The 22454-nt window shown below is 41.7% G+C and overlaps 1 protein-coding gene across 2 annotated transcripts in view; it reads right to left on the bottom strand.

Annotated features, from left to right (window-relative positions):
* The window catches only part of LOC102392299 (sine oculis binding protein homolog), a 166684-nt gene extending 147907 nt beyond the window's left edge, over positions 1–18777 (bottom strand). For both annotated transcript variants that reach the window (XM_025294667.3, XM_025294668.3), the window contains exons 1-3: positions 18207–18777; positions 4351–4489; positions 2122–2307 (exon numbers count right to left, since the gene is read on the bottom strand). In XM_025294667.3, the coding sequence (XP_025150452.1) occupies positions 2122–2307; positions 4351–4489; positions 18207–18302 (421 nt within the window). In that variant the 5' untranslated portion in view covers positions 18303–18777. The remainder of the gene's footprint in view (positions 1–2121; positions 2308–4350; positions 4490–18206) is intronic.
* Between the last annotated feature and the right edge of the window lie 3677 nt (positions 18778–22454).

Raw genomic sequence — 22454 nt, 5'->3', positions numbered from 1 at the left:
CGTACATTTGTCTTGTCATATGGAACCCTGGAGTAGGATTGGGTCAAGGTTTAGAGCAGATACAGAAAATTAAACATGTCCTCCCCTATATTCTGTTTTCAACAGATGAGTGTCCCAGAATTCCATGGAAGACAGCACAAAACCACTGGTGTTCAGTTACTCTGGCTTTTAATTCCTCAGAGTTTTTACATCTAAGACTTCCAAGGCTCAATTTTTGGCCTCTATCCTTTGCATATTTATTTCCTGATCTGATGTGGAATTAGAGTTAAATAGGAGCTGTGTGCTTGAATTCCACGTGGCTGGCTCAGCAGGAAACTCCAGGGCAGGTTTTTTGGCATGCCAAACTCATGTTAGCCTCAGCTATGCTAATTTCTAGAGCTGTTTGCTTTGCTCAAATAAACCTTAGAGGGGAATTTGCATTTGGATGCACACCTTTTTATGCACAAATTATGTGCATGATAACTCTAGGGCAGAATAAGGTCTGAAAAAAAAAAAAAGAAAAAGAGGCATGGTATGTACTGAATGGTTTCCATGCGGCAAGCACTATGCTGGTCCTTTACATACATTTTCTCATCTCAGGGCCACAACTATCTCAGGTGGTGAAACTGCGACCCCCATTTTATACAGGTGGAAATTACATAGCTTCTCTACACTCACAGACCCGGTAAATGACAAAGTCTAGATTCAAACCCAATCTACCTGAACCTGAAGCCCATGTTCTTTTCACTTAGGCTGTTTTACTGGTATCCTCCTCAACATCACCACACACTGAAGCCACTGGACATACATCGAAACAAAGAATCCTACATTTACAAAATTAGTCAATTTTCTCTCCAGTTGTTCTATGCAAAATATACCTTTGACCCTTTAGGACATAAATTTGGGTCCCTCTGCACCATAAAACAATCAACCAAAGAATAACAGTGGCATTACAAAAACAAACATTACATGAAACAAAAATTATGTTAGTATTTAGTAGACAAACATGATCACAAGTGATTTTGATATGTAAATGGATTTTCATGACATATGTGAGGACCTCAGTCTGAAAGGACACTTTTGCTGCTAAAATGTAATAGGTCAAATAAGAGAATGTGCCCATATCATGAAGGAAAATGTTAGTAACACTTAGAAGATGGTATAAATATATCCATAATGTAAGCCCAGTAATTTATATCTTACAAACATATTCACCGTTTATGGAAATATAACCAAACACCTATCTTCTCTCCCCGCAAAAAAAAAAAAAAAAAAATACAAGCGTTACCTTTAGTGAGTTATGATAAGTACTGCTATCAAAATTCATTATTTATCATTGCTTAATTCAACATACAGAAAAATAACCAGCACAGCAATTAAGCATTCTAGCAAAATTCTAACATTTTACTACAAGCCAGATACAATATTACTGAACTTCTTTCTCCATGTGGAACAAAACTGTAACCTAACTTGCAATATAACATCATGCTCAGCCTATTGCCATCTAGCTTAATACACTGCCATCTAATTTTCTGGGAATATACAAGAACTGATTACATTTTCATCCAAGTAGAATTTGAATCTCCATTTTTCAAAAAGCTCTTAAAGAAAGCTTTCCAGGAATTAGAAACAACTCTGTATGAGATGAGTAACCTGGGTTGTTTCTTAAGTGGATTCAGAAGAAAGGCATGCTGGGGAACAAGCCTGCCACACACGCTTTATAAATCGCCCCTTCCTTTGGGAAACGCACCAGGGAGACGTGGTCCTCACTGCACCACACCAAAGAGCTCAACCATGGTTCCTTTTTTTCTTGTTAACCAATCAGTATATATCTTTCTTTTTAAATTAATTTATCCTTTTTAATTTTAAATAGATTTCAAAGAAGGAAAGTAACTTTTTTTGTAGCCAGGGGTAGGAAAATTTATTGCCAGTTGAAGGTCAACAGCCTAAGCAGTAGTAGATTGGGGGTATTTGCTTACTAAAGTAATGCTCTTCAAATGATACATACACTCACATGTCTTAGCTGCAATGTCCCTAAAACAGTCTTTTCCAAAATAAACCTAAGCATTTAATAATTATCATAGGGCAGTTTAAACAATTTTCTGTAAATCATTATCACTGGAAACCCCAGTAGTGACTTACCTGCCGGCGGCTTTATGAAAGGTGGCGGAATTAAAGGTACAATAATGGGCACATTGCCATGATCCTTCGACCCTGCAGGTGAGTCACTGAGTCCATTTCCTGTGGCAAGCCCTGAATAGCCTGTGCTTATATTGTATGGTGAAATAACACTGTCCTCGGGTAATTTGGGTTTTGGCAAAGAATTTTCTGTAAAAGAAAAAAAAAATCATTCAATATGATGAAAAGACTTACTTTCCTTACAACCACATTTTCTCAAGTAAAATGGCTATGGAATAAAAATTTTTTTCTTGCCAATCTTTAAACACTTTACCAGAACTTAATCCTGAACCTTTCTCAGCTGTGTTACCGTAAATTTCTTATGGGCTCCTTTATAATTTGCTCCACCATGATAGCTAATATCTCTACTGTATAGTAGTGATGAATTTTAGCACAGTAAAAGCCCATAGAAAATTGAGAGGCAATTAACCTTTTACATGTACAAAGTGATATATGGCAGGCATCGCTCTCTGGCTACCAAAGGAGAAGCTTAAAAAGTACCCCCCTACCAAGGTAACCAGGTCCTGCTATATTATAAAGTTGAGTGGTAATATAATCAAAAGAACCAATGAGAACAAAGCTGATGATTAGGAAAAAAGAACACAAACTGTTATTTCACAGGGTAGACTCATTAAATTAACCCATTAATAGCCATTAAAAATTAACAAAAATGGGGCTTCCCTGTGACTCAGTGGTAAAGAATTCACCTGCCAATGCAGGAGACATGGGTTCGATCCATAGTCCAGGAAGATCCCACATGCCTTGGAGCAACTAAATCCATGCACCACAACTATTGAGCCCACATATTGGCTGCAACTTGAGAAAAGCCCACACACAGCAACAAAGATACAGCACAGTCAAAAATAAATAAAATAATTTTTACAAATTAACAAAAATGATCATAAAAAAACTTATAATGATATGAACTTTGTGAATTTTATCCTCACATATGAACCATTAAAAAAATAAATAAAACACTCAACCATGGAAAACAACTTTTTCCCTTCAGTAGCATATCATGGCATTCTCTCCAAGTTCCCCAGAGGCAAAGATTATTACCTAGACCAAGTATTAAATGAGCTATTAGTTTCTAGACTATAAACTCATGACTTGCATTTTTCATTTACAGTGAAATTGATATTATCTCTGTAACATGATATGTACAATTTCATAGCAAGCTTAACATAAAATTTGTCACGTACGTTCAATTCCACATGCCCGCAGGACAGTTCATTTACATTTCGTTGTTTGGCATATAAGAAGGAAAAGCACTATCTTAGAAACTGGAAATAAAGTGCATGAACAGGTAGTATATGCCAAAAGATTTTGAATGCAATGAAAATACAGATCAAATTGCCAATGATATCACACAATTAGTTTAGCCCACATTTTATTCAAGTTCCCCAAATGGATAGCTTCTTCACATATTCCTCTTCTTTTCTTTGATGAACTAATCTTCAATCCATATTTAGGTTAATTCAATACACAGAGCAACACCCACCAAGAGTTCTAGGCTTCCCTCATGGGGTATCTGGCATTGCTATCCACCGGGAGAATCAGTGTTAACTCAACTCTGCCAAGCCTCTAATTTCTACTCTCTGGCCAGGCTTCGATGATAATTCCTAAAGAATAATATAGGATCCAATCATCTACTACTCTCTTACTTTTCTTCTTACCCTATCCAAGGCTGTGGGGATAAGGTGAAAACTTCAAACAGAAAATAGAAGTAGGGCTCTCCTTTAGAATTCTCACCTAAAACTGGGGGGGGGGGGGGGGGCAAGAAGAGAAATCACCAAATTAACCAAGATTGTCTCTTGCAGTCTGAAACTTTAAACCTAACATTTCACTTAACAGAAAGCACCAGCCCTTAACAATTGATACATCAAAGGGTTTAGGAAAGTAGAAGTTAGCAAATGCTGTCCCTTTCTCTACCTTTGTGAGCAGGACCACAGTGCTTAGGATCCCTAGCACTGTCTAGCTAGCCCTCCCATTGCTAGAAGGAAATTAAGCTGTGACTGTTTTTGTTTTATGTTGTGCTCTTATATTCTGCTTATGGGAAAGCACTCCTGGGGATGTACATTTAAATCAACTATTGGCATAATCAACAAAATGAGTCCCAGAGCAACTCAATTCTGGCAGGTTGAGATAGTTAATCCTTGTTTGCATGAACAAAGGGACATTAAATGTCATTACCTTTGAGAACAGAAATGTGCTGCCGGCTCTCTCCATCTGTAGGATAGCTCCTGAATTCAATATCTTCACCATCTTTCAATTCAACCTTATCATAGCCATACCAGCCAAGGAGTTCATTCATGGTGTTTTCTGCAAAGTTCTGAAAGAAAAGCATAGGCTACTTATGTATATAACCAGTAACTATTTGAAAGAGAATGCATACATCGAATTCTATTAGCACCACCCCCTGTTCTGCCAGCCTCACCCTTCCTTCCTTAGAGTCATGTTCATTTTTCAAATCACGTTTGAAAACTGCCGTGCATTTAAATCTCAGGATGACACATCCAATTATGACAGGCCTTCAGACATTTGCAATTTAAAGATAATAAGAAAAAAGGCATTTGTCAGTTTTGCTTAAGAATAGGAAGTCATATTTTGGCATATCCTTCTGCAGAGTCTGTATCTTGAACTAATATGAAAATATTGAAAGGTAAAAGTACGAAAACAGCTAAGAAGAGACTTTGAAACTGAAAACAATCGAGCATTTTGTGGCTCAGATTAATTTAAATTAGAATTGCCTTGTTTCTTAACATGACTCTGATCTCAGGTAAAGCAAAATCTCAGCAAAGAAATAATTCCTCGACTGTCAACCACTACCATCTAGGAAGCTGAATAAGCTACAAGGGTTTTCCTTTTTAATTTTACCTTTTGTAACAGTAGTCTTTAAACATCAAAGCATAATTTCCTTTATGAATTCCATTAGTGACAGAGTCTTTCCCCATGAAATCAAAGGTCACTATGATTGTCTTCTGACAAATAACATAAAAGCACCAAATAACTTTGAGGTTACTAGTCAGTTCAGATTTTGGATAACACATGAAAACACTTTATGAACTACAAATCAATATACAATCAGCCCTCCGTATCTGCAGGTTCCTTATCCACAGATTCAAGTTACCCCCGTGGAAAATATTTAGGAAAAAATTTTCAGAAATTTCCAAAAAGCAAAACTTGACTTTGTCATGCTGGCAACTATTTACATAGCACTTATATTGTACTTACAACTCTTTACCTAGCATTTATATTATATTAGGTATTATAAATAATCTAGAGATGAGTTTAAGTATATGGTAGGGATGCGCATAGGTTATATGAAAATGCTACACCATTTCACACAAGGGACTTGAGTACTGAAGAATCTGGTATTCCAGTGTGGAGGTGGGATACCCTGAAACCAATCCCCTGTGGATTTGGAGGGACAACTCTATAAATGTAAGGTATTATTATTGTTGTTAGTATAGATGTCAAGCTGTGGAAATAATGGGTAAATAATAGTTGAACAAATTTAAAGCTTATACTACCAGGTGACTATTTTTAATGAACTTAACAAATGCTAGGTCTTAATTCTTGTGGGTGCCTTAAAGTATCTCTATCTGAGAAACGCAGAGTAGAGAAGGGATTACCCGGGGCTGAGGAGTGGCAGAAATTAGGAGACTGGTCAAAGGGTATAGTACAGAATGGTGTATACTACGGTGATTGTAGCTAAGAACACTATCATACACTTGAATGCTGCTGAGAGAGTTGATTCTACATCTTTTCACTGTAAAAAATGCAACTATGTTACAGGATAGAGATGGTAGCTAATATTGTGGTTGTAGTCATTTTACAATATATAAATGTATGAAACCAACACATTGTACACCTTAAACTTATACAATGTTTTCTGTCAATTATATCTCAATAAAACTGGAAAAATTAATAGAAGGAAGAATCTTATACCATAGGGTAAGACCTTAATAAATGTTTGCTGAATGAATTTTTTTCAGTTCAGTTCAGTTCAGTTGCTCAGTCATGTCCAACTCTTTGCGACCCCATGAACTGCAGCACGCCAGGCCTCCCTGTCCATTACCAACTCCCGAGGTCCACCCAAACCCATGTCCATCGAGTCGGTGATGCCATCCAACCATCTCATCCTCTGTCGTCCCCTTCTCCTCCTGCCTTCAATCCCTCCCAGCATCAGGGTCTTTTCCAATGAGTCAGCTCTTTGCATCAGGTGGCCAAAGTATGGGATTTTCAGCTTCAACATAAGTCCTTCCAATGAACACCCAGGACTGATCTCCTTCAGAATGGACAGGTTGGATCTCCTTGCAGTCCAAGGGACTCTCAAGAGTCTTCTCCAACACCACAGTTCAAAAGCATCAATTCTTCGGCGCTCAGCTTTCTTTATAGTCCAACTCTCACATCCATACGTGACCACTGGAAAAACCATAACCTTGACTAGACGGACCTTAATTTTTTTAAGGCATCTAAATTTTTTAAGGCATCTTTATCAGGCAAGACAGCCTGAGCACCCTAGATGGAGTTAGAAAAACTATATATTTTAACCTACTCTGTGACTCAAAGAATCTTTTCTCATTCTCCCTAGAAGTTGTCATTTCTGAATTACTCTGGGATGTATAATTTATACCTGAAACAAAGCACCCAAGCTCAACCAGCAAGTGCACAGCCTCAACATGCAAGTTCCATGTTCTTTGAATTTCACTTTAGATTTCAGCAGAGTTGCATAAAAAAGAAAGGATATTACACTACTCCACACAAAAAAAAAACAAAACCCTGGCATTTCAATCCACCTACATGATGCTAGATTTTTTTTCTTTTTGCTTTAGTACCCACTTGAGCTCAGAGCTCCAAATGGGTCAATCTGTGATGGTATAATGCACAAGCAATTTTTAAAAAATCTAGACAGATTGATTCAGTGTTACCATCCACAAGGCCAACAGTCAGCCATATCAAGCTTTAGTGAGGCATTTATTCTCTCTGATGGCTGGTCATGTCCACATTAAATAGACATTCCTTTCATGAATGTGCAAAGATGATATGATCGATATGTATAATAAGCTCAGCAACTTCTGGAATACCACTGAGGAGGATTCAGCTAAACACTGCACTACTCGATCAAAAGACATTCCTAATTGAATGAGGTGTCAGTCTTCCCTAGCTCTCAATTTCTTGCACTGAGCTGAGTGCCTGACTGGAGAATGACAGTCCTAGGCACACAAACAGAGGTCTTCCATCAGGGGTCTGGCAGCAGAAACCTCAAGGATAATGATTATACCTTGCATTAAAAAACAAACCAACAACAAAAGCCCCACAATTCCCAACAGTGTTAAAAGCCAAGTTCAAGCCATCCTACTAGTAATGTATACTGTCTGCCTGAATCTCTAAGAGAAATGAGCCAACAAGATAACTGCTGGCCACCATATCTAATTTTCTAGGCCATTTGTATCCTGGGTGCCTCTCGCTGGTTGTGTCTAACCTCTGAAGTGACACAAAAGCTACAGATGCATCATTCGTGGAGCAACCTCCCAGTCAAGGATACAGATTTGTTTGTTTCAGTCCAGCTGCAAATCCCTTCAGCCTTTCAGAACCAATCCCAAGGATGGGATCCAGAAGTTTCAAATATTTGGGTAAAAACTGAATTTGCAACTGGATTATTGATACCCAATTTGTATTATTTGGGCACCTTAACTGCATCACTCAGTTTATGGTTTGTGCTGAAAACTCAGAGGCCTCATGGAACAATCAATATGAACGTGATCTATTTCATGATTTTTGAGTTACTGTAAATGTCAGTGAAAATAAACTCCAAGCATTTCCTTTCTTATCACTGAAAATAAAAAGAAACACCTTAATGTTTAGATATATGATTGCAAAATCAGAAAACAAAATGTTTATAAAGCCTTGAGCCACAAATCTCAAACCTTTCATAAAAAAGGAACAAGATGAAAGAGAAACCAAACACCAAAGTTTCTTGTAGTATAACTTACAAGAAATAGGTATTACCTCTGTCTTATATACTATTCTATACTAAGAAACTGAAGAACCCCAAGGAATAAATAATTTTTAATTTGATTTAGAATTAAAACTTAGAATTTGATGCTAGACATCATATGGGCTCATTATGGTGCTAAACCAAAGGAAATGAAATGGATTTTTGCAGTAACCATCCAAGAAACATAACATATTCTAAGAGAAGTGAATTTAATGTTTATGGTCCATAAGGGTTTTCAAGTTTTTCTACCAGAAAATTGAGGTGGTAAGAGTTAAGTGCAGACAGATTTTTGAGGTAAGGATGTTCAATAAAAGGTCAAGCTACTGTACTGATAGAAATTGTAAAGTTGGTTTCCCCCAAAATCTTTACCCAGAATTTCTCATGGAGACTTACAGCAGGAAACTCAAGTACAGTCTCTTAAAGTCCCTTCCAGCGCTAAGATTCTGTGAAATCAAAGAACTACTTACACATGAAACAAAATACATTTCACAAAGAAATATCATAATTACAGTGATCACACATTATAAATTTCACTGAACAGCCACTATCTCAAATATTTTATCATTGTTCCCATACACCATCAAAAGTGCCAGAATTTCAATATTCTGGCACCCAAAACACATTTTGCAGACTGCCTCTCGCCCTTGGAAGTGACACAAAAATCCTCTCTCATACCATGTGGTCCAATTTGGGTTTGGAAAATAGGTCACTATAATTACAATGATAATGTCTAACACTCTTACAGCACTTGACAGTGTTTCCACATCCTTTAACTCTCTTGTTCCTTTCAACAACCCTGCAAGTTAGGTGTTTGGTTTCTACAGTAAACTTCTGGTGAACCTCTGTGACATCCTCATTTTACAACAGAAAATTGGAATATACAGAAGGTAAATGGCAGGCATGAGAGATCACCTAGTAAAGTCAGAACAAAAATATAGATCTTCTGATTCTTATGCCCGGACTCTTTCTACTATAAATTCTGTTCAGTCCAATGTGTCAGCAACTCCAAAATAACTACTTCCTTGGTCCAACAAAGGACTGCAAAGAAATCATATTACAGGATGTCAATTTCACATACAAAGAGCTTTCCAACCAGGACATATCTACCTCTGGTAAACTTGTTTTCTGATTTGGTCATTGATCTCTACTCTCCTTAATTATCTGTACTGTTGGAATAGTGGTTCTTAAATTCACAATTAAAATTTAATCTTCTCATTTGACAACTTTTTGGCATCACATCTGACTCTAATGGCTTTGCACTTTTAATACTTTACCCCCATACCCTTCCTCTCCCTTTCAGATCCCCCTCTCTCATCTCCAGGGTTCCTAAAGAAAGAAGAAAATTCTAACATTTAGTCTGAAAGCATGATCTTTTCCTAGAATTAAAAAAAGGTGGAAATAATAAATAGTAGAAAGATGGGAAAGTTTACTTTTCCTCACTCCTCTGAGTTCTTTCTACACTGGCAAAATTTACTTTCGTTGGAATTTAATTCTCAGGACATTCATTAGACTTTCTCCTTACTCAACTAGAAATACTGTATGCATGTAAAAGTTCAATCTAAATGGTTTTTAATTGAACATATTACCAGGTAAACAATAAAGACTTGACTTCAAGTCATTTTGAAAATCACAGTAATTACAAAAATCTCAAAATACCTCTGAAATGGAAGTACTTCAAGGTCTTCAAAGAGGACTAATGATTTTATTTTGAACACACCAATCCAACTTTAAAATATAGGGTGGGCGTCACTGATTTCTTTCATCTCAGGCCTTGCATAACCAAATGTCGATTTGTTTTCAACTTGGTATCCTACCCAAGAAAGCAGAAAGTTTTCGGAAAGCTCCCAATCATTAATATCATGTATGAAACGAGTTGCCAGTCCAGGTCCGATGCACGATACTGGATGCTTGGGGCTGGTGCACTGGGATGACCCAGAGGGATGGAATGGGGAGGGGGGAGGGAGGAGGGTTCAGAATGGGGAACACATGTATACCTGTGGAGGATTCATTTTGATATTTGGCAAAACTAATACAATTATGTAAAGTTTAAAAATAAAATAAAATTAAAAAAAAAAACACAAATGAGGGGAAAGCCACATTCTCCCTCTTCTCACAAATATAATTTCCATTTCACTCCAAGTCCTATATCCCTTTCCAGTGCTAGTAAAATATATCCTCCATCGCAAACACACTGTAAGTTATCTGAGGGCAGAAACTTTTTATTTCATTTTATGCCTCATTCAGCACAATGCCCAGCACTTAGGAGCTAATCAATAAATGTGGATACATCCACAAATTTTTTTTTGAATGTGTAAATATAGAAATATGATTTTTCCATATTTTTCTAATGTGTAAATATAGAAACAAAATTCAGGACACATGATTCTAAAAAAAAATGTGTGAAAGTTTAAAAAACTATACCATCTAATGTTAATGAACATCCTCAAACTATTAGGAATTCAAGTTGATTCATTTTTTAGAAAAGGTAACTTGACTGTATGCAATAGAAGCTGAAGAATTTACATACCCTTTGATTCAGCAATTTTATTTATTTCTAGGTATAAACTATTCTAAGGATATATGTGCAAAACAATGCATGTTCAGTGTTGTTTTCTTAGAAATAAACTAAATACTATCAGAATTTGGTTAAATAAATACAGCTTAGTCATAAAATTACTGAGACGAAATACTATTTTGCCACTAAAATATTCTGTGGATAAATTTTTACTGCCATGAAAGACTGTTAACACTATATTAAATTCAAAAAGGAAGGTTAGTACATTATAAGACCATTTTAAAAAAATGTATCATACATAAAGAAGAACATGGAAAGACATACATCAAAATGTTGACAGTAATTGTGTCTGGGTGGGAAAATTATAGCCTTTGTTTTTCTTTTTTTGCTATTTGCATTGCTTATTCTGCTATTTCTGTCATGCCTATGATTATTTTATAAAAATAAAAAAAGTTTTAATTAAAAATTAACACATAGTCTTCTCACAGACAACCATGTCAGTCATATTCATAGTCTTAATGACAGTAAAAAGGATCTGTTACATTACTTAACTTCAAAACATTCTGACACACATTATCGAAGAAAGTGGAGCATATGAGAAATACTTTCAAAGGAAAAGGAAACCCCCAGTCCTGAACAATTTACAAGGCGGGGAAAGAAATGCTAGTATCTCTGCCAGTTAAGGTTATGAATAATAGAATGATGGTTATTTTTGGAAAATATTTTATCTCCCTTTTCACCTCCATGTGTTCTGACTGAGTTGTAAAGTAGATTTCTATTAAGCATCATTGGACTTGCTAATTAAGATTTTTAAAGGGTTGGGGACGACAGAGGATGAGATGGTTGGATGGCATCACTGACTCGATGGACATGAGTTTGAGTAAGCTCCGGGAGTTGGTGATGGACAGGGAAGCCTGGCGTGCTGCAGTCCATGGGGTCACAAAGAGTCGGACATGACTGAGCAACTGAACTGAAAACTGAACTGAACTGAACTCAAAGGGCTCGGGGGAGGAAGCTGCAGAAGAGAGGCAATTTCTTCTGTAGGAAGTAGGAATTAAACTTAATTAGAAATCAGTTTCTAGCTCTATCTATCCCCTAGATCTGAAAGTTAAAAAAAATTATAACATCCAATGTTAACAAGCACTCTCAGACTGTTGAGAATTCAAGTTGGTTCAACTTGAAGTCATCTCTCTTAACACAGATCTAATGGATCAGTTTCATTTTAAAGGTTTTACCAAGAAGGAGGTAAAATTTAGGTAGTGGAAAAGAAATGTCTACAGACTACAAACTACCTCCATGCTCATGACTTCACAGGATCAGAAGGCAGCTTAAGGAAAAGCCACTGCCACAGACGTCTCATTAGAGAATCATTCACATGGATGTCATGAAGAGCTGCCAGATTCATACTCTGTATGCAGACTGCACCCATTGACCCTGTTGTTTGCCCCTGAACCACACACAGATTCTTGGCCTGAAATCCTTTGAAGAAGGTCACGAGCTCCATTTGGGTCACTTTGCAGCATTGTTCTCGGCCACGACCAAGGATTATAACACGGTTCTAAGGGGAGGGGATATATCAGAACACTCAAGTCCAGCTCCGACCTGGAGCAGGCCTGAGGAGAAAGTCTTGCTCTCTTGCTGACACAGTCTCAATGGGAAGGTTGTATAATTGTCACATGAAACCAAAATGTGTGTGTTTCCACATGTAAAAATCTACGTTGCTTCACTGTCTTGTTGTGACATGGAGTAGACAATGATGTCCCCATGTTTTAATCTGCGGCCAAGACATCAAATGTCCTAAAAAGGTCAAATAAATGTGTGAAATCGTGGAGGCCAGCCCTTGGGCTAACACTTTGGCGGGCATAGCAGGTGTGCAGCTGTGGGCAGCTGTGTCCTACTCACAGCTGCAGCACTGGCTGCAAAATCACCAAGACTTGTGACATTGTTTTCCTGTCCATCCCAAAGCCACTGGCCTTAAAGCAGGAGTTCCACAGACGTTTAGTTATATAAGAGATATTAACACCCATCAGTCTACAGATGCGAAAATAGACATTCAGCAAACTTCACCCACCTCAGGCTTTCATGTCTGTTTACATGTTTCAATTGGCACCATCAAAAACAAAGTTGTTGTTTTTTTTTTTTTTTCCATTCTACCCTGGAATATCCCTTTGCTTTTAGGAAAATATTCAATCATCTTATTAGCTTAAGAGTGTAAATGTGGCTGACTTCCCATTCCGCAAAAGGAAGTTTTAGACTTCTGAGATTTTTAAAGGATCCACCTTCTACTACTTCTAATAATTTTTTCAAAAGAAAAAGTATAAAGACTCAATAAAAAGAATACTTCCTTAGAAGACATAAAAAGTCTGGTCACCCTAGCAAGATAGTCTATTTCCCTGAACTCTCCATTTTCAAACAGTCACTTGTCGTGTGTATTCACTGATATTTGCCCTTTTTGAGGCCCTGTTTTTTGACTTTCCTTTAAAAACTCTGTTACCTCTTGGTTTCTATGAGTCTGTCTTTCACACAAGGAGAGTAGAGCTTGGCTTCTCAGAGCAGTGCTTGGCAAGCACAGAGGCAGGAAACGCAGAAGGGAATGAGTCTGTCAGACTCATTTTCTTCTAGTTCAAATGTTTATTTCAGATTCGGGAGGAAGTGGAGTGGTTCCTTTCCATTTCCTCCTCTCTGGAACCTGTGAGTTGTGTAAGGCTTAGAGAGTCTTGCTCTACCACACATCATCCTCACAGGTTCACAGATGGAGAAAGAGACTCTTCAAAAAACTCCAGGTTTGAACAGAGCAGGATTCATAGCTCTTTCTGCCCTCCCAGGAACTTCTCTTATGGGTTGAGACTAGAGCCTTGAGCAGGACAACTGAGAGCAACGCAGAGGACAAGGCCAGTGGGCTAGGGAACATCCTATACCAGCTCCCAAGGGGCAAGGGCCAAGTGCCACCTGACATAAGTTCCCAGCCCTGCCGCACAGCACACCCCAGACCACTTCTTAGCCAGGGAGGTCTGACATAATTTGTGAACGCCACAGTGAGCTCTGGTCCCAAGCCCACTTCCTAGGTTCCTGAGACTTACTGTTTCTGACATCAGGATGGAGTTTCAGGAGCAAAACTTAAAATATACCTGTTTTAGTAATGAGCTGGTTTCAACCTTAAACATGCTGACTTTTCCAATCCACATTCTGATATCACTGTTTTATTTTATGACAAGCTATTTAAATCACCACACTCACAAGCTCAACTCTGCAACTTGCTTTATTGTCTATGCAATTAACACAGGTCATTTTTAATGACAAATGGAGACCATCAGAAACTAAACTAGAAAATCTTATGGTGGGTTTACTACTAAACTCTAACAGATGTGCCTGACTCTAACATTAGGACTGAAGCATAATTTTAGGTACAAATTACTTATTAAGAATATTTATAGGCAGAGAACTTCTTCAGCAAAGAACCTAAGACATTTAACACAGCTTATCCTGTAGCTGAGCAATTGATAAGGAAGCCAAACATTGTAAATGCATTAATTTTGGTTTGTTTAGGAAAGTTTCCAGGGCAGAGTGCATGATCTAATCACATTGGTTTTGTCAAAGAGTTTTAGAAGATGAACATCTGACTCATTATCTCTACTCATAGCTTAGACTTTTCTGAGCTGTATTACTGTTTGCTAGTCACTAATCATGTTCATGCTCACCAAGATCTCTGCATATAAAATACATACCCTTAAGTGCAACTATATTTACACTTACTCATATATGTACATTTACACATCCAATATTATATCTAGCTTCTATATTATGTTCTGGATGAACTCCTGAAACAAATTAACACTTCCATACGTCAAATTTCCTCCTAAAGGCCACTTATTATGATTCATGTGAGCTAACAATATATTGAAGGCATATTACATTAGATATCACAATATTCACTTTAGAAACCGAAAGTACTCAAAATATAAATTGAATTGCCATCTGATTGTTTAAAATTCCCTCTATTGGTTACTAACTAAACAAGGCAGACTGATTGTAAGTACAGTAATGTAACAAGTCTTTTTAATTAAGAAAAACCAGGATGAAGTGGGGGAAAGGAAAGATAATGAAACATAGTAAAGATCATAATGAGACAAACATTTCTACTTGAAGATATTTTCACTAGAGGACACTAAAGGCAAGCTATGCCAAGTCATGTACTTTTCACACACAAAATTATATTGTATCAAATTTAAATTTGTTACAACTGCCATGTACATTACACCAGTGATAAGGAAAATGTAACTCAATATCTGATCTAGTGAAACAGCAACCAACATTAGCTTCTAGCCACATGAAGACAATCTCCAATGACATTACTGGTGTCAGCTAAACCTCTGCCAGTTTGTCTTCTCCGTCCATTTTTAAATAAATGTGTGACTATCTCAATTAGGAAATCATGAAGTCTCTATGATGAGGCAGTTTTGGTGCTCATTTTCAGTGCCCTGCATTTGCTGTACTTAAAATAGACACTTGTACCAATGTCCTTTCTATTACCCCAAGGGGAAAAAAAAATCACATACACACCAGTCCTTTTTCTTTCAGCTCACAGAGAAGCAACTTGATCCAAGCAGTGTTGAAACCTGAGTAGGTCACTGTACACCACGATAAAATTCCCTAATCCCTGAGCCAACTCTCCCTAAGGGGGGCCTCCTCCTGATCCTCCACTTCCCAGGCTGACTTTTGCATTCGCTCTCTCCTCTTTCCCCCTTTCATTTCCCCTACCTTCAAGCCTTGATACGTGATCCCCGGTGGGGGCTCAGGTTTCCGTTTTTACAGCTTAGGCCGGGCTAGCTGTATACATTCCTTTCTTTCTGCCGGGCAGTGATTACTTACCAGAGCTTAGTTACGCTGGTCCAGATGAAAGCCGTTCAGATGAAGGCAAACACAGCCAGGCAGCTCCAGCGGCACCGATATGAAGCTGCACAAGGCCACATTGTGTTCTCGGTGACATTTTGTTGCACATATTTTTACATAGGGCAATCAACTTGTTGCATTACTCTACAATTTAGGTTTGGGGAAATGGAGAGGTAGTAATTCCAGGAGGTTTGGGGAGGGGCTTTATGGACGTGGTTATTAATATTAAAAGCAGAAAATATTGATGAGTTCAAGATAACTCACCTTTTGACTTTAAAAATGAGAACTTTGGGCACTATTATATTAGAAGAATGCATACTGAAGAATTGCTCTAGAAATGGGATTTCATCACTCACTGGCATGCTGTGCACTGATCTGACTAAAGATTTTGACCTGGGGTCTCTTACACATTGTTCCAAACTCGGGAAAAAATATGGATCCTTCAGGCAATTGAATTATTTGCTGCATAAAACTTCTTATTTAATGCTACTCTGTACTGAAATGACAAGGATTAAAACTTCAAATAGTAGATGGCCATTTGGAAGAAAAATAACATTTTAAAAAGAGGAAATTCTGTGCACGAAGGTTAATTCCATACTTAGTCCTGCAGCACTGGCTAAAAATTGTGTAATTTTTCCCCTTCACACAATGTTGTTTTTGTTTCTTCCTCACCAGTTCAGACAAACATCTGTTATACTGTAGAAGGACAACTATCTCCCAAACCACGGAGTGCTCCTGCAGCCAAAGTCAACAACGTGAGCCCCAAGCATCGAGCACAGTCAGCCTTTATATCCAGCCGGGATAACATTTCACATGTTTTGATTAAAATTAGCTAATTTGTAATCCTAGAACCTATGAAACTTAAAAGCTGCCATCCATATAGATCACATTAGGCAGAGTGTTTTAAAGGGCCAGTGCACACTGTGATTTCTTGGTGGCTTCACCTCCTTCCTCTTCCTCCAAGCCCAAATTTAAAATGAAACAGAAAAGTAATCTGGAAATGCAGGACAGGAGGGAAGGGTGAGTGAGGAAGAATGGTTATCCTAAACTGAATTCCAGCCCCCATGGGAAGACAACTCCTACCAGTATCTTAAAAAAAAAAACAAAAAACAACTATCAATGGAATCAGTGGTGGTTTCCATCACAAGGAATGGCACTGATTTCTAAGGCAAATCTTCCTTAACTCTCCTTGGACTGAAGCTGCACCGCACGCTTCCAGGTGCTAAGTTCCTCACCCAGAAATCAAAAAACTCTTATTCCAAAATGTTGATTGCTACAGACATTTTCTGAAAGAAAGGAATGCTAACAATACACACCTAGGTACTATATAATAATATAAATAGTATTATTATCCATGGGCCCCTTTCAAGGCACTGTCTAGAATATGCTTGTTCTAATCAAGACGATGTCAAATTGCAATAGATTTTACTTAGTTGCTTGCCATTTTCCTCGTTTGTCTTTTAAATACCAACTTAACCAACCAGACCAAGTCAGTGGGCAGTGTTAAGGATTCTATGCAGAAGATGGGGAACACCAAGAGGGCTGCAGAATGAAAACCAAAGTCCTCCCTGAAATCTGCTACTTGCTTGTAACTCACAGAAAGACAAAAATTACCAATAAAACATTGAAAATAAAAATCAAGAGAGACTCGTGAAATCAACACAAAACAAAACCCTCACCGGGCAAAAGCTGCAACTTCATGGAAAATAAGTTGGTGGGGGTGAAGGGGGACGAGGGGGGTCCGGAGCTGAGCCGGGCTCTTGTGCAATCACTCCAACGCGAACAGCTGGAGCGCCAGGCTGCCGCGCTCGCCACCTCTGGAGCACCGCTGGCCTGGCCGGGAGCCCGGCCTCGCCAACAGGACTCCGGGCCGGCCTTTCCGAACAATGGGCAGGCGCTCTGCGAAGGCCGCCCCTCAGACAGCTATCTTTTCAGCAGGGCTTGCCCGGGTCTGCTTAAACTGGGAAGTGAAGCATGCAAAGGCTGAGAGGGAGGCGGAGGCAACCTAGTGAGAGGAGCTATCAGGAGCGGACGAGGCGAACCGGCCGTCAAAAACGGTACCTAGACCCGCGCCGCTCGGGCCACAACTCGCCACGGCACTGACAGCCCCTTTACACCGATGCAGCAGGCTACACTAGGAAGCGGTACGGAGGAACCGGGAGATGAACTAGGAAGAGGGGGTGGAATCGAGCGCTCCCGGGGTACCCTTGGCTCGGCGGCTTCCTAACTTTGGAGGGATCCGGGGATGGCTGCCGAAGAAGAGGGGAAAAAAAACTAACCCACCGACCAGGAAAGCCTCTTCACCATACCCACCCTCAACTTGGGCTCCGGGTCCCCTCCTCCCTGAAACGCGCCTGTCCCAAACTGGGGTTTATAAGGTTAAAGAGTCTGTGGTTTCCCGGTCGCCCCTCACCCCCACCCCCATCAAATCCGAGGCAGGCAAATCTCCGGGATGCAGCCCGACAGTTGGCCTCTGTTTTGCACCTGGAGGAGGAGCCGAGTCGTTCAGGGCATCCTACGGAAACTGACAAGCGCTCCTCTTACACCCCCTCCCCCTCCCCAAAAAATCCATACAACAGCCCAAAGGGAGCTGGCGGAAGAAAGAGCTCAAGCTCTCTGGCCCCGAAGTCCAAAAAATACCTTCATTTCCTCATTGATCTCCCTTTTCACTGGGTGAGCCGGTTTCCTGCTCCTTTTATTTTCCGGAGGTCTCCCTTCTTTCTCCATTTCTGCCATGTTTTTGTGTCTGGTTTCGGTGGAGATGAAATGGCTGCTGCCGCCGCCGGCGGTGGTGGTGGTGGTGGTGGTGGCGGTGGTGGAGGTGGTGCTGATGGTGGCGGTGCTGGCGGAGGTAGCGGTGCTGGCGGGGCCGGGGCCGGGGTTGGGCGCGGGGCTGGGCGGGGGAGGAGGGGAGGCAGGCTCCGGAGAAGCGCGGTCTCTTCTAGCGGCGGAGAACGTCAGTGGCTGTCAGAGGGAAAGGTAGCTCGAGGGGTCTCGGGGATGCCGCCGCCGCCGCCGCTCCGGCTCCCGCCGCCGCCGCCGCCAACGCCGCCGCTGCCGCCAACGCTGCCGCTGCCGCCGCCGCTGCTTCTGCTGCTCCCGCCGCCGCTCCCGCCGCCAACGCCGCCGCCGGGCTGCATCCTCGGTGCCCCGTGGAGTCGTCAGCCATCTTCCGGCGCTCTGTCCGTCTGCATGGGCGAGGGGGACGAAGGCCCGGCGCGGAGACAGCGGCTCTGGGCGTGCGTGCGTGGATATGTGTGTGTGTGTGTGTGTGTGTGTATGTGTGTGTATGTGTGTGCGCGCCCGGGAGAGCGCGCCAGCCCAGGCACCCAGCGCCTCCCGCGAGCCGAGCCGGGGGCGGGCCGGGGGCCGGCGCCGGGAGCAGGGGGCGGGCGGGGGAAAGGTAGTGGGAGGGGGGGGCGCTAGGACAGCCCCCAGCTCCCTAGCGGGCGTGGCTTCCACCGTCACTGTAGACGCGGATGCTGCGCGGCTCCGGGGGGCTGCTCGCGGCCGCCGGGCTCATCCGAGGCCGGCCCCGGCGGGACACGGCGCCCCTCGCGGCCGCTACCTCGGTACGACGCCCCCCGGGGCCCCGCTCCGACCCCGGCCGCCCCCATCAGCTCCGTGATGAGCTCTCGGGTGGGCTTGGAGTTGGGTTTTGAGCCCGAACTGGAAGCTGCTTAGGAAAAATGAATGGGGTTGCGGGGAGGAGATAGGGCGGTGGGAGGGCGTGGGGACCAGAGGTCGCGTTGATAGAAGGCCGCTTTCCGACCCCCGCCCAGAAGAAGGCAGACTGAGCTCGCCCCCTCCGGATGGCAAGGTCGGGGTCTCGAGAAAAGGAAACCACAGTCCTGACCTCCCCACAGCTGTCGGGGACAGTGTCGCCTTCTGGGGGCCACCTCAGGGCTCGGGAGGCTGGAGGCCCCTTGGAGATCCCTGCGCCTTGCTCGGCTGGTCCCCAACGCGGCGCGGGTGACGACTGCGCTTGCAAGAAAGCTTTTGCCTCCCAATGAACCACTTAGAAGTAGGACATCTCGGCCTACAGCTCCCTGCTCTTTCTTTTCTTTCTTTTCCCTCCAGTTCTCGCTCACACACACATACACACACACGTGTGTTTTGTCTCACTACAAAGTTAACAGCGTTACCCCGTGCGCACCCGTCTCCCGGTGCGCTTGATACAAACCACCCCCCCCCCCCAGATTAGGTGCCGCTGGGAGTGCAGCGTCCCGCGTGGGGTTCCATTCTCCAGGGACCAGGACTACCTGGCCACCTCCGGCGGGACCGTCCCCACCCGCTGGGTGACTCTTTGCCCTCGACTGCCCTGCGCGCGTCTTCTCTCCCCAGTCGACCTCGCTCCCCCTGCGCTCGCGCGCCTCCCCTTTGGCCCTCTGCGTCCACGCCCGGGGCCAGGCTCGGATGGCGTTTGTCCCTCTTTGGGTCGAGGCAGTGGCCTAAACGGTCTGATGAGTTTTTGGTGAGACACGCAGCTCTAAACGCCTCGTACACGCGGCGGGGGACAAGCTGAGGTTCCCGGCTTCGGTTTCCCGCGCCGCGACACTTCGTAATTACCTGACACAATGCGATATGGGGGTGTCCATTGTTCCATTCAGTGTTATTGTAGAGTGTGCACTGTGACAGTGGTGGAACTTAAAATTGCACAATTAAAAAAAATTTTTTTACTAAATTTTTACTAAAAGAATGAATTCGGTGTGCAGGATATGAGTAAGCTTTCCATTAAAATCTCAGTTTGGCCTGTCAAACGAGGCTCATCCTGGGTATTACGCTGCCTAATTTGCATCTTGGCATTGTTTTGTGTTTTTTTTTTAAACGTCGAATTAGAGCTCTTTGGGAGCGTACTCGGGAGGACTGAGTACCTCCACGTTGGCTATTTTGCCGTTTAGCATCGTTTTGTTTCGTAAAGGTCAAATTACAGAGGCTTGGGCGTGTACCCAGGAGAGCTGAGCACCTCCTTTCGTCTCTTCTCTTCCCTGTCTGGAGAAAGCGAGGAGAAGCCGCACCCCGCTCCGCGTGGCTCGTGGATCCCAGGCGAGCCAAGAGGCCAGAGGCAGCGGGGCCAAACCGGGCTCCGCTCCTCCAAGGGGTCCACGCGAAACCCTTGCCCCAAGGAAAGTGAAAAATCCTGGGGCGGTTATCCTGGACGAGAAAAACTCAAGAGGACCGTTGAAGTATTAGGGTGTGCTCTGCAGTACAAGAGTTGGAGATTTTTTACCGTAGCCTCTGGGAGCGTACCCAGGTATACACCGGTTTTGAGCCCAAGTGCTGTGGCCAGCTCTCTGGCCAGGAGTCTTCAGGAACCCACAGTGGGACCCAAGACCATCCAGACAGCGAGAATACCGGGAGGAGCCAAAACCTGTTTGCGCTAACCCCCGCCCCTTTCCTGGAACGCTAACACAACATTCTCATTTTTATATGAGTGTGTGAGAGTGGGTGTATTTCTCCGTGAGAAATAAGCATCCTAATGCCATTGCTGGAAGAGAGAAGAAGAAGAAATCTTTTTGATTTTTCAAACTGAATTTCATCCAAAACATCTGATAAATAGGATGTGGGTTGAAGTTAGTTTTCCCTGTTTTGTCTTCTCGGTTTTTAATGAGAAGTAGTGAGAAAACTTTTTTTTTTTTTTTCACTTTTAAATAACTGTGGAAAGGTATGTTGTAAAGTGTACACAGAAAAAAGCTTTTTATCTTCTGGAGACATATTTAAGTCCCCTCTGTTTCCTTTGGTGCCAGAACCATTACAATTGATTCACTGTTGTTCAGTTGATATCAAATAACAGGTTATATACCCCAAGTCCTAAGATACAGTTTCACAAGTTAAGAATAAAATAAACAGAAAAGGTGAACTGTAGCCCAGAGTTATATTTAGAGGCAGCTACACTTTCTTTAAAGAAAATTACTTGCTCTGCCATAGTTCAGGCATTTAACACAAATAATCATATTAATCAGCCACCTGTTCCTTCACAGGCATATGTCTTCCAGTGAGAACATCAAATTAGAATCCACAATGCATGTCATCATTGACAGAATGAAAGCTCATAAAGTATGTGTGAGGAAAGTTTTAGTCTTGAATAAACTTCAGAGCTTATGATTTTTATATCTTGGCAAAGACAACATGTAGTCAAAGTTGCTCTGTCATGTCTGACTCTTTGCAACCCCATGAACTGCCAGGCTCCTCTGTCCATGAAATTCTCCAGGCAAGTATACTGGAGTGAGTAGCCATTCCCTTCTCCAGGGGATCTTCCCAACCCAGAGATCGAACCCATGTCTCCCCCATTGCAGGAAGATTCTTTGCCATCTGAGCCACCAGGGATCAGATGAAGACAATTATATAATGGGTTGCTGTTTTATGAATTTGGATATTATCATGAGTCCAATAATGTTCCCTGGATAACTTCAGACACTCTGTAAGAGTATAACCCAGTGTGGACAGGACAATCTCTTACTTATCTTGGAAGAGCCACCCTTTATTCTATGAATTACCTTTATGCTTCCCAATCATTAGCTCCCTCTCTCTCACACACACACACAGACACTCAAGCACACATCCAAGACAAACCCTGAAAGAAAAAAATTCCCTTTACTAGCCCTACCAGTCACCAAAATAGGCACAAGATTGACCTTTCATTACATTCATTCCTCAGATACATTTTTATGACTTTTACTCTTCAAGGTCGCTCTTAATGTTCATTCTAGCCTGATAAATCCAGAAAATACTTCAGAGAGTGGATAGGAAGAAGACCCCAGTGTGATTTGCCTTCCGCCCTCAACCTCTCAATCTGCTTCTTTGTTTTCTCCAAGAACACCTAACTCAGAGGCCTAGCTTCATGACTTAAAAGAAATTAATAGATATTTGCTGATTGATTAGTATGAT

This window comes from Bubalus bubalis, chromosome 10 (genome assembly GCF_019923935.1).
Source record: "Bubalus bubalis isolate 160015118507 breed Murrah chromosome 10, NDDB_SH_1, whole genome shotgun sequence".
Taxonomy (NCBI): Eukaryota; Metazoa; Chordata; class Mammalia; order Artiodactyla; family Bovidae; genus Bubalus; species Bubalus bubalis.
The sequence above is the reverse complement of the archived record's forward strand: the minus strand, read 5'-3'. Positions and strand labels throughout refer to the sequence as shown.